The following is a 13,334-nucleotide window of genomic DNA, read 5'->3' as shown; positions in this document are numbered from 1 at the left end:
AGTACACAACGTTGGTGCTGGTTACCATCAATAGATCTACTCTGCATTAGTTTATGTTCACAAACTAGCAACAAAACCAGTAACTCCGTGGGACATAAGCAGACCTTTGAAATTCTGCGGGGTTTGTCTGCATCGTTCTTTCACAGGAAAGCATTATCAAGATTATCAGGTAAGTTTATACAACTGCGATATTACATTTGTTTCAATGTCTGATACCCTCCATCTCTCTTCAAATAAGACATTTTTAATGTCAACAACACTTTTTACCTGGATAAAAGTCACTTTGCAGCAGCTACTTTACAATGGGAATGTTATTTTTGGCTGTAAACTACTTGATATTCTTTCATAAAAGTTTAATTTCCAGAAATCATTCTTTTGAAAAATTCTGGAAATCACTTTCGGGCAGCGATCACTGGAAGCGAGTGTGGCTCGGTATACTGACTACTTAAAGAAATGATGAACTGTATTGTCTCTATTAACTTCTTAAGGTGCCTCAACAAAAAAGAATAACATCTAAACTGGAAACTTTGTCCACAAGCTGTTGTATGTCCAGTTACATTATGTAGCAGTTCTCGCGTCGGCATATTTCCCCGAGACTTTGTGGAGGTTCCACACCCCTGGAGACTGGAGTACTCCTTCACCTACATTTAGGCGAAGGAGACTTTAACACGGAGGCTTTTTCTCCTTCGACCATGCGCATGAAGGTCAGGATTTTGGATCGTGTTTTAATAAGAAACACAGTGAACTGTTTGATGTGCTTGGGAAAAAAAGAGCATATTTTATTATATAAAATAGCGCATATATTATATCATAATTTGCGAACACTTTATTTTCAAGCTAATTGTGCGGCTCGTTGCACCCGGCCTGTCGAGGAAAGGCTGCAGTATTGGGCTCAAGCTAGTTGGTCTCTCATCCAAACAGTCTTCATTTAAAAAGTACTTTGTAGCCCGAACAATGCAGGCAGATTTTCCCAAGTCAGTGCAGCTAGCCAAACAACAAAGAACCGCTGACTGCTTAAGTGATAAAGTGAAAGTGGACAGTATAGGCTTGATTTAAAACCCATTGTTGCAGCTAGGTGCAGAACAAAAGCGACCCCCTTAAACTGCTTTTATTGTCCCTGTTTTTCCCCAGGTTATTGGTTCTGTTACTAGTCAGCTAACAGCAAGTCTATTGACGGCAACCAAACAACCAACCCAGTGACACAAAGCTCCATGCTGAGAGAAGATGCTACTAAACAGGATTTTAAAATGTAAGCACTTTGAGTTAAATCTATGTCAGGTGGCAAAACATTGCTCGTCTCAGTTAGACACCAGACCCCCTCCTATCTCTAAGGTCCAGGCAGAAAGCAGTGATGACAGCCTGCACGTTTTCAGCAGAAACACGTCTGTCATGCCAATGAGACACACTCTGAAGAGGCAGCATGAAGTGACATCATGCACCATGCTGTTAGCCACACAAAGTGAAAGTCATCCAACATGGGTGATTACCAAGCCATGCTACAGCAGTCCTCAAACCAGCCAAAGAAAGCACAGACACACAAAGAACATGCTGTTTGACAAAAGTCAGTGAAGTGTTATGAGAAAGGCTTTTTGTCATTTGTAAAATGATATCCATCTGCCACGTCTTTCTTTTGTGTATGTGGCTAAATAATTATCCTCATGACAGTCAGCCCTATTTGAAAACAGTGTATTTAAATGCTAGTTTATTGTTTTCAAGCAGCTGTAAAAAAATCAAAGTAACCCAATCCTTTTCCTAAACAATATATTCTCCACATTCTTTTTTTAAGTATAACAATCAAACATAAAAAGGCAGTTTGTGGCAGTTATTGTGGCTAGCTCTGCCTGATACGTCCCTTAACTCTGGGGACAGGTTGTCCAGGGTTAGTAACCTGTTCGGGCAGTGTGTTGGGATGTGTTCGTGACCTGTAGCGACATGTAGCGGGGCCTTCTCGGTAGCCCTAACCCACCAGCATCAATAATGCACTCCTGTCGTAATGTCGTAAAGTCTATGACCTGACCTACATGCATTCTGTATTGAGTAGAGATAGTATCAATACAATTTCTTCAATGCATTTAAAACCCTGTTGGGATTTGTTTTCTTGTTTTCTTTCTTTCTTTGTTGTTTTTGTAACCGTATAAAGTAGAGTACAACAGCAGAACAGGAGAGACCCGAGGCGGCCGCCGAGCGGAGAGTCAGGTGAACTGAACTTCAAGTAAGAAGTTATGAGCTGAAGTCTATCTGGGTCAGATATAAACCAAGTTTAGGTGCAGTTTATTTTCGTTATGCTGACTTTTTACAGTCAGAGAAAATATTACACCTTTCATATTGAGGTGAAAAGGAACCGTTTGTCCCGGACTTCAGCTACAATGGAAAAAGACACAAAGCTGGAGTTATTCTGTCTTTGCTGCACAGCTGCCTTCTTCTCCTCTCATTCTCCCCCCTCTCTCTCCTGTTGCTACTTCAGTCATGAAACTGATCAGTGATCAGCTGATTGGCTTTTCGCTCTTGTTTGTTTATCACCCACTTTGCGCCAGAAAGAGGAAACCAGCAGAGGGTTGATATGAATGAGTTGAAGTTATGAACTGTTTCTGAGAGACAAATAACACCAGGATCCTTTTCTAAGCAGCTGACAGCTGGTAACTGTGCAGAGGCGGGTCTAGCAAAGGGGGGCAGGTAGGGCATTAACAGGGAGAGGGGGGCACAAAGAAATACTTTTCTTTCTTATTCTCATTTAAACTGTCTCACTTTTATGAAATAATTATCTGAATCTTACGACCAAAGTTTTAATCTGATGTCAAACGTATAGAAATCATACATATACCAACAAGACTGTGCATCACTGTCACAGCAGCGTTTGTTTTCATTCAAAGGCTTCATGGCTTTTCCTATAATACCTGGGGGGCCGGTCTCTAGTCAAAATGCCCGGGCCCATTTTTTGTCCCAGTCCAGCCCTGGTACTTCCTGTTTACTGTTGGGTTGTAGTTAGCGCTGGTTAGCTCCAGTAGCTAGCTAATTCTCAATTGGAAACAAACAAAAAAAACTTAATAAACGAAAAAAAATGTGGACTCTTTTGAAAGAGTCTTAATAAAATCAATAAACACACATTATAAACAGCTTTACTACTTTACACGAGTTCATCTTACTCTACAATAGGTTGGAAGAGGTTAAGATTTATTTATATCACTTACTATGTTTTTTGAAACATAGTAAGTAAACATCCCTGTTGTCTCAAAAATGAGAGAAGAAGCGTCTCCTTTGTCTCAGTCAACCTAAAAACAAACACACCCTGGCTGGACAGATCTCCCGTTAGGCCTGCTGTGGTTTATCTTATCAGGGTTACATACACTGTGTCCTCAAACATGACCTACCACGGATCAAGAGTCTGTATGAAAGAAAAGTCTAGATCTCACATCCTGACAGCCTGACAGTGCAGGAATGGGTGAGAGAAGTGGATAGCATCAGACCAATCACATCACTTCCTTTCCTCACACGCAGACATTAATAATTAAAATCTCAGCACAAGTACACAAACACATCTCCATCCTTTCTCTGCTCCAGACTTTATAGACTGGGCTGAGGCAAACAGCAGTAACTGAGATGTCTGATCAGAGCTACCCAATTTTGCTCTGTGAAAAGGTGGGATGATTAAAAGCCAGAGTACACAGCACTTCATACCAAGCAGGTGAGTATGGCAGCCTTGGTGAGCAACAAAGACACAGTTAAACAGCCGTTCAAAGAAAGCAGCCCATCCCAGCGCCGGGCCAACAAAAGCAACGCAAAGAAAGGCAACAGAACTCATAGATCCATGCACATGGTGCACTCAAACAGGCAGAACCAAAGAGTGAGAGGGAAAATAATTTTGCAGATGCTGCCTAAAAACGGCTCTCAGTTAACGTGTAACTGCGAAGTATATGGAACAAAATGTCATCTTTCATCTGAATATAATTACATTGAGATGTACCATTTCTGTTGTGACTAAAATCAATATTATGCTGATCTGGAAAACATTTTCAAGACTGCTACTGCACATCCAGATGTTTTCCTCTCATCCAGTCACATTAAAATCTAACTATAGATTGTGTTACTGCAGCTAAATGATATATTGTTAGGTCTTTTCAAGCTGATTACGTGTGAATTGTTAGCAAAAGAATGCACTTATAAAAAGCAAAAAGGAAGCCAATTTGAACCATCTGACCTCAAGCTTGCACACACAGTATCAAACAGACGTTTATGTTGACTACATCTATTTATTTCATTCTAATGTTCGGTTTGAAGATGCTTATGAGAACTTCAAACCTGGATCCGGGCTCCTCCTTGCCACCAGGCTGTAGTGTCCTGTATTCCCATAATGTACAAATGGTGTGATAACATTTGGTTTTACCTGTTCAGCTCCACCTACACTCTGCACCTTGAAGCTCCGGTTTTACTTCACTATCCTTGTAGATCTACTCTGTAGTCAGAACATTTAGTTCACAGTTTATATCTCAGTAGCGCAGTTTGAGCTTGGTCTGATTTCTTACTGTCCAGAGTGAACTCTAGTACAAAATCGCTGCTGCTGGCCGGGAAGTTGTGCGTCCAGCTGACTTTAGCGTAGTTACTGTTAGGCTCCACCGTCAAATTCCAGATCTCTCGCCCAGAAGCCACTACACAAGGTAGGGTAGGTGGGGGGTGGGGTAGGGGACAAAGGGTTCAAAGTTGGAAGCAAGAGGCAGAGAGGGCACAGTTACAACAACCACACACAGGGCTCTGTTTGGACCCGTGCAGACTGCTAGCCTTGCACAAGTCTTCCTACAACAAAACAGACTCCATGCTTTGCTCAAAATCAAACTAAGAGCATTAAACTATATTCACCCCCCCCCCCCCCCCCACCCAAATATATCTGCATAGTTTTTTTAAGTTCATGAATGAATGAATTGTAATGTTTACTTCTGAGTTAGCGATTACCGTATTTTCACGACCATAAGGCGCACTTAAAAGTCTTAGATTTTCTTCAAAAAGTACGGCGCGCCCTATAGCGCAGTGCGCCCTGTGTGATGTAAGGAGGACGTAGTAGAGAACACCATGAGAACGCTAAAGGGTGAAGTGTGGGCACAACCCTGAAAATGGCAAAGAGACACGCTTATGAAGCACAGTTTAAACTGAAGGCCATCAGCTACGCGAAGGAACATGGAAATCGAGCAGTGGCGAGAGAATTTAAGATTAACGAATCGATGGTTCGCAAATGGAGGAAGCTAGAAAACGAGCTCCGGCAGGTCAAGAAAACGCAGCTGAGTTTCCGCGGACATAAGGCGAGGTGGCCCGAGTTGGAGGAAAGACTCGAGCGGTGGATCATCGAGCAAAGAACGAGCGGGAGAAGCGTTTCGACGGTCACCATTCGACTAAAAGCAGTTTCACTTTCACTTTTTATGAAACGGTGCCATTTTTCCATCCGGACCAGGACTACGGTAGCGCAGCAACTTCCAGCGGATTATAAGGAAAAGCTGGCCATCTTCCGCTCCTACTGCAGCACACCGGCGACAAAAACATCCAGCCCAGCCACATCACAAACATGGACGAGGTCCCGCTCACTTTTGACATCCCGGTGAGTCACACTGTGGAGAAGAAGGGGACCAGCACGGTAGCGATACGCACAACGGGGTATGAAAAGTCTTCTTTTACTGTTGTGCTTGGCTGCCATGCTAATGGACAGAAACTGCCGCCTATGGTGATTTTTAAGAGAAAGACTTTGCCTAAAGAGAAGTTTCCAGCAGGAATCATCATTAAGGCAAATGAAAAGGGCTGGATGGATGAGGAAATGATGAAAGAGTGGCTGAGGGAGGTGTATGTAAGGAGACCAGGTGGTTTTTTCCACGCATCACCATCGCTCTTAATCTGTGACTCTAGAAAACTAGTGAAACAAAGGAACTGTGAGCTTGCTGTCATTCCGGGAGGCCTGACAAAGGAACTCCAGCCGCTGGACATCGGTGTGAACCGCCCGTTCAAAGTAAGGCTGCGAGCGGCCTGGGAGCGATGGATGACCGATGGAGACCACAGTTTCACCAAGAGTGGAAGGCAGCGCCGGGCGAGTTACGCCACAATTTGCCAATGGATTGTAGATGCTTGGGCTAACATGTCTGCTGGCACTGTTGTTCGAGCTTTCGCAAAAGCCGGCATCGTTTCCGAGGAGCCGCACGGCACGGAAAGTGACTCTGACAGTGAAGAAAGTGAACCTGGCATGTGTGATGGAGATTTAGCGCAGCTGTTCAATTCAGACACAGAGGATGAGGACTTCCATGGGTTTGATTGATGATAAAAATGTGAGTACCAAACTTCGTTTTGCTCCTGCTTTATTTTTAAATACGCACACTTGTATGCTTGTGTGTTGTTGATGATGACGATTACTGGTAATAAAAATGTGAGTACCAAACTCAGTTTTGCTCCTGCTTTATTTTTAAATACGCATACGGTACTTGTATGCGCCCTATGATCCAGTGCGCCTTATGTGTGTGTTAAATACAGTAATGGCACACATAACTGAGACTGCGCCTTTTAGTACAGTGCGTCTTATGGTCGTGAAAATACGGTACTTCAGTCCTAACACTGCCAGTGTCCAAGTACTAATCAAACTACTGAAACTCAAAGCCATCATGTTCTGTGAAATAAACGTTTAGGTTCTCGCTCCTTGACCAGGAAGATATTTGCTGGCTACAACCCAGTATTTTGTAGCAACTCCCCACTTTTTGTGCAGCAGGTACAGCACAGCGTATCAAAGGAAACACTGATGTAGCTTACTGTTCAGGTAGGAGAAGACAGTTCAATTCAAATGGTAGACAGACAGTAAAACTAGAATGGGACAACAGCAAGTACCCAACACATTCTGGTCAATACGCTTGGTGGTGAACAGCATTGGAAGGATGGTAGTGGTTGCCTCAGTAGTAGAAGTGGTGGCAATAGTAGTGGTTGAAGTCGTAGTTGTAGGAGTGGGAGTAGCTGAGGTACTAATGGTTGTAGGAGCAATGGTAGTAGGAGAAGGATAACCAAAAGGAGTAGGAGTAGGAGTGAAACCAGAAGCCACAAAGGAGTCGGTAAGCTCGACTACAAAAGAGGAGGAGAGAGCAGAGGGTTAAAGACAAGGTAGCAGGAACGTCAAACACAACGATGAACAATGACGCACACACACATGCTTACTCGCACACGCATGCATACGCACACGCATGTATACACACACGCATGCATATGCATGAGAAGTCAAAGAATCCCTGAGCAGAAACACTCGAGGAATTCCCTGCAAGATCACAGTCCTCATTTGAGAGCATCTCATTCCAAGGATCCATGCACGTTATTCTTCTGTCATCAGGAGGACAGATGTTGTCTCGTAATGTGTTTCGTCCAAAGTGTTAGGCTACGTGGGACCCAGTGTTTATGCTCTTTGATTCAGGGTTTCTAATGATTTCCTGATTTCTAGTTCTTAGGTCTTGTTCCTCCCTATGATCCTCGTGTCTCATCGACTCAGATAAATTAATAATAAATTAGATAAATAATGCTAATATCATTTGTATTTTTTCACTGTAATCATCTTGAACCTGTTGATATTTATTTGTAATATAAATCGCTATTCTAATGAATTGGTATTTATTAGAATGTATATTTATTGTACTCCTCTTTGAATCGCTACCTTATCGTGGTGGAGGGGTTTGTGTGTCCCAGGGATCCCAGGGGCTATGTTGTCTGGGGGCTTTTGCCCCCTGGTAGGGTCTCCCATGGCAAATTGGTCCTGGGTGAGGGACCAGACAAAGAGCGATTCAGAAGACCCTTATGAAAAGAATATCGAGGGAACAGTTTACCCCGCCCGGGATAGGGTTACCGGGGCCCCGCCCTGGAGCCAGGCCCGGGGAGGGTGCCCGAGGGCAAGCGTCTGGTGGCCAGGCCTTAGTCCATGGGGCCCGGCCGGGCACAGCCCAAAGAGGAGACATGGGTCCATCCTCCCGCAGGCCCACCACCCGCAGGAGGCGCCATAGGGGTCGGGTGCAGTGTGTGCCGGGTGGCGGCCAGGAGCGGAGGCCCTGGCGGACTGACCCCCGGCTGCCAAGACTGGCAATAGGGAGATGGAATGTCACCTCTCTGGTGGGGAAGGAGCCTGAGTAAGTGCGTGAGGTTGAGAGGTACCGGCTAGATATAGTCGGGCTCACCTCTACGCATGGCTTGGGCTCTGGAACCAGTCTCCTGGAGAGGGGCTGGACTCTGTCTCAGTCTGGAGTTGCCCCTGGTGAGAGGCGGCGGGCTGGGGTGGGTATTCTAATATCCCCTCGGCTTGCTGCCAGTACGTTGGGGTTTTTCCAGGTGGACGAGAGGGTTTGTTCCCTGCGCCTTAGGGTCGGGGAACGGGTCCTGACTGTCATCTGCGCTTATGCGCCGAGTGGCAGTTTGGAGTACCCAGCCTTCTTAGAGTCCCTGGGGGGGGGGGGGGGGGGTGCTGGAAGGTTCTCCACCTGGAGACTCTGTTGTCCTGCTGGGAGACTTCAATGCTCATGTGGGTAAAGACAGTGAGACCTGCAGGGGCGTGATTGGGAGGAACTGCCTCCCTGATCTGAACCTGAGCGGTGCTTTGTTATTGGACTTCTGTGCTAACCACAGTTTGGCCATAACGAACACCCTGTTCGAACATCAAATCAAATCAAATCACTTTTATTGTCACATCACATGTGCAGGTACATTGGTACAGTACATGTGAGTGAAATTCTTGTGTGCGAGCTTCACAAGCAACAGAGTTGTGCAAAATACAATAATGTAAACAAGCAAAATACAAGAATGGCTACATCTGAAACTAATAAACATAAGAGTGTCCATAAGTGCACGTGGCACCAGGACACTCTAGGCCGAAGATCGATGAACGATTTTGTAATCGTATCAGCAGACCTGCGACCATATGTTCTGGACACTCGGGTAAAGAGAGGGGCTGAGCTGTCAACTGATCACCACCTGGTGGTGAGTTGGATCAGGTGGTGGGAGAGGACGCTGGACAGACCTGGTGCACCTAAACGCGTAGTGAGGGTGTGCTGGGAACATCTAGCAGAGGCCCCAGTCCGCGAGATCTTCAACGCACACCTCCGGCAGAGCTTCAACAGCATTCCGAGGGAGACTGGGGACATTGAGTCCGAATGGACCATGTTCAGCGTCTCCATTGCCAAAGCTGCTGCATTGAGCTGCGGCCGCAAGGTAATTGGTGCCTGCCGTGGTGGTAATCCCCGAAACAAATGGTGGACACCAGAGGTGAAGGGAGCCACCAGGCTGAAGAAAGAGTCCTATCGGGCTTGGTTAGCCTGTGGGACTCCGGAGGCAGCCGACAGGTATCGACAGGCCAAGCGGAATGCGGCTCGGGCAATGGCTGAAGCAAAAACTCGTGTGTGGGAGGAGTTCGGAGAGGCCATGGAAAAAGACTTTCGGACTGTCTCGAAGAGATTCTGGCAAACCGTCAGGCGTCTCAGGAGGGGAAAGCGGTGCTCTACCTGCACTGTGTATAGTGCTGGCGGAGCGCTGCGGATGTCGACTGAGAAAATTGTCAGGCGGTGGAAGGAATACTTCGAGGACCTCCTTAATCCCACTGACACGTCTTCCGAGGAGGAAGCAGAGTCTGGGGATGAGGGGAATGACCCGCCAATTTCCGGGGGGGAGGTCACTGAGGCAGTTAAACAACTCCTTGGTGGCAGAGCCCCTCGTGTTGATGAGGTCCGCCCCGAGTTCCTGAAGGCTCTGGACGTTGTAGGGCTGTCCTGGTTGACACGCCTCTGCAATGTTGCGTGGAGATCAGGGGTATTATCTGTGGACCGGCAGACCGGGGTGGTGGTCCCCATCTTTAAGAAGGGGGACCGGAGGGTGTGTTCCAACTACAGGGGGATCACACTCCTCAGCCTCCCTGGGAAAGTCTATGCCAGGGTGCTGGAAAGGAGAGTTCGTCCGCTAGTCGAACCTCGGATACAGGAGGAACAATGCGGTTTTCATCCTGGTCGCGGAACACTGGACCAGCTCTTTATCCTCTCCAGGATACTTGAGGGTGCATGGGAGTTTGCCCAACCAGTCTACATGTGTTTTGTGGACTTGGAGAAGGCATTCGACCGTGTCCCTCGGGGTGTCCTGTGGGAGGTGTTGCGGGAGTATGGGGTGTCTGGCCCATTGTTACGGGCCATTCGATCCCTATACAACCGTTGCAAGAGCTTGGTTCGCATTGCCAGCAATAAGTCGGACTCGTTCCCGGTGGGTGATGGGCTCCGCCAGGGCTGCCCTTTGTCTCCGGTTCTGTTCATAATTTTTATGGACAGGATTTCTAGGCGCAGCCAAGTGGCGGAGGGCTTTCGCTTTGGTGGCCTCAGAATCTCATCTCTGATTTTTGCGGATGATGTGGCTCTGTTGGCTTCATCGGGTGAAGGCCTCCAGCTCGCACTGGAACGGTTCGCAGCCGAGTGTGAAGCAGCGGGAATGAGGATCAGCACCTCCAAATCTGAGGCCATGGTTCTCAGCCGGAAAAGGATGGAGTGCCCACTCCAGGTCGGGGATGAGTTCCTGCCCCAAGTGGAGGAGTTCAAGTATCTCGGGGTCTTGTTCGCGAGTGATGGGAGAAGGGAGCCGGAGATCGACAGACGGATTGGGGCTGCAGCTGCAGTAATGCAGACGCTGCACCGGTCCGTCGTGGTGAAGAGGGAGCTGAGTGTAAAAGCGAAGCTCTCAATTTACCGGTCGATCTACGTCCCTACCCTCACCTATGGCCACGAGCTGTGGTTAGTGACCGAAAGAACGAGATTGCGGATACAAGCGGCAGAAATGAGCTTCCTCCGAAGGGTGGCTGGCCTCTCCCTTAGAGATAGGGTGAGAAGTTCGGCCATCCGGGAGGGGCTCAGAGTAGAGCCGCTGCTCCTCCACATCGAAAGGAGCCAGCTGAGGTGGTTCGGGCATCTGACAAGGATGCCCCCTGGGCGCCTCCTGGGTGAGGTGTTCCAGGCATGTCCCACCGGGAGGAGGCCCCGGGGCAGACCCAGGACACGCTGGAGAGATTATATCTCTCGGCTGGCCTGGGAACGCCTTGGTGTTCCCCGGATAAGCTGGAGGAGGTGGCTGGGGAGAGGGAGGTCTGGGCCTCTTTACTTAGGCTGCTGCCCCCGTGACCCGGCCCCGGATAAAGCGGATGAAGATGGAGATGGAGATATTTATTGTATATTTTTTGGTACATTTATAAACTTGAAGGTAATTTTATGTCATTTTGTTTTTAACAGAATGAGGCTCAAATGTAAAACTGTTTTACTGATAACTTCTTACACATAAAGACTGATTCCCAGTCTCTTCCTGACGTGAGGATTACACTTTCATAATCTAACACTGGTATTAGACTGACACGCCGTGGTGGCCGTAACCCACAGACTGGGCACTGACTGGGAAATGGAAAGAGCTCAGTCAGTACAGAGCTAAAATATGTCTGCGTTTTAGTCACTACTAACTCTAAATCTACCCATACATGGTTCATTAGACCTGATCAAAGATACATTTTTCACCCATTTGAGGGAAAGTTGGGAAACAGCTTGGATTGCTTTGGGAAAAACTTTTCTTGCAGACACCTCAAAGAGAAACTATCAGCACTGGTGATAGAATTATAACGAGTGGTTTGATTAACTCAAGTATAATTGTTATTTGTTCTGTCATGACATCAGGAAGGCAGTATACGGTTGCACAGTCACTGCATTTACCATCGAACAATAAGGCATGTGTGTGAACTCTCCCCAAGAGGTCCATTGTAGATCACAGAAACATGATTAGACATAATACGTACAAGATGTTTATACTTCTTAAAGTAGGTATTAGCAGAAGGTGTTATAGTGGCTCTGGTATAGAACGTTTTCATATAAGCAGTCCAGCAGTTTCACTGATTTCTTCTTCAGCTTTTGACACTTTGGAGACTCCTTGTGGAGATCACACACACCTCAGGTTAATTTCACTTGAAAGAAATCTACTGTACCTTCAACTTGAGATTGTATCCAGCCAGTGAAGGGCCCCACTACTGATGCTCCTACCCAAGCACCAACCCCCCCCCCCCAGCAAGCATGCTTTTATCACCGGGATCAAATCCAGGCATGCCCTCAAACAGCCGTTAGTGCAATATCAGAATGTGCAGGAGAGCTCAGTGAGGTGGGCCGGCTCAGCCAAAAGCTTCTAACAACATTACCTGTGATCTCCTGAACATGCTATTCATCCAGAGAAGAACAGCAATGGATGAAGATGACAGAGCAACATGACTTCTGAGGAATAGTCAAGGCAGCAATGCCAACTGCTGATGGTGTTCGTCTGTCCTGCCCAACACACACCTGTCACACACCTCCATCTTCGGATGCACGTATGTGCATCATCCCTTATTTCCCACACCAAAAACAGCAGTGTCATCATGACACTGTATCCAGTGACAGAGAAGTCATTATCTCCAGCACAAGGTGAACTTGTGTTCCACAGCACACAGAAAAATGCAGCGATGCAGTGATGCAGTGAGATTGTATAGTGGAGGCATGCCATCAGGGATTGGATTTAAAGGTCAGCAGATATATACACTGCCCAAAGGAAGACTACAAGAGAGTATGTACTGATCTAGCAGGACATGAGGGAAAAGTCCAGCAGCTGAATGTGTGAATCCCAGACACAATAAGTGGGAAGCGAGCGTATTCAATCCCCGACAGCAGCTTTACTCTCAGAAAACAATGCTGAGATGCAGGAGAGGCAGGCGAGCAGCACGAACAGCAGTTCAGTCAGCAAATCACTTTGTGACGTCTTAAACCTACGTTTTAGATCATCAAAAAGCTTAGTTTCCAATCGCATCCATTTCTAGGATGATGTTTAAGTCTAATTTTCATTAACACTGCTTTGCACCTCACCCTGCAGCAGAACTGATTCTTATCAGGCAATGGAGGTGGACTGCACTGCTGTTAGTGTGTGGATGGATAGGCTGGGGTTGGGGAGAAGGTGACAGACATGCTGCACTTCTTGATCCCCTTTACCTAGATCTGTCGTGTCAGTAAAGTTTTCTGCCAATAAAAACAGAGAATGAAAACATGAGAGTTGTAAGACAGACAGACATGGCAGCAAGAAGGTTGCTTCAGAGGTGCACTTCAAAGTGTCCACGGGTTTGTTTCTACATGTGGTTGAGGTAACATGTTGCTCAATTAATATGATCTCACTGCCACTGGATGCAACACACACATGAGGAGGTGCAGAAGAAGAAATTAGCTAGAAAACATAGAGGACAACAGTGTCTTAACTGTGAGCTGGTCAGTGAGGAATAATACTTATATGATTGTTCCTACAGTCACCTTGAAGCTGTTGAC

At 46.7% G+C, this 13,334-nt stretch overlaps 1 protein-coding gene across 3 annotated transcripts in view; it reads right to left on the bottom strand.

Annotated features, from left to right (window-relative positions):
* Positions 1–13,334, bottom strand: part of nfasca (neurofascin homolog (chicken) a) — a 165,910-nt gene that overhangs the window by 21,387 nt on the left and 131,189 nt on the right. For 2 of the 3 annotated variants that reach the window (XM_082534067.1, XM_082534066.1), the window contains 3 exons: positions 13,008–13,034; positions 6,847–7,074; positions 4,521–4,643 (listed from right to left, as the gene is read on the bottom strand). The exons of the other annotated variant lie outside the window; for it this stretch is intronic. In XM_082534067.1, coding sequence (XP_082390193.1) covers positions 4,521–4,643; positions 6,847–7,074; positions 13,008–13,034 — 378 coding nt within the window. The remainder of the gene's footprint in view (positions 1–4,520; positions 4,644–6,846; positions 7,075–13,007; positions 13,035–13,334) is intronic. 3 annotated transcript variants of the gene reach the window in all.

The sequence above is a fragment of the Aulonocara stuartgranti genome, assembly GCF_965226115.1.
Source record: "Aulonocara stuartgranti genome assembly, chromosome: 5".
Lineage (NCBI taxonomy): Eukaryota > Metazoa > Chordata > Actinopteri > Cichliformes > Cichlidae > Aulonocara > Aulonocara stuartgranti.
Note: the sequence above shows the minus strand (reverse complement) of the source record. Positions and strands in the feature narration are given on the sequence as shown.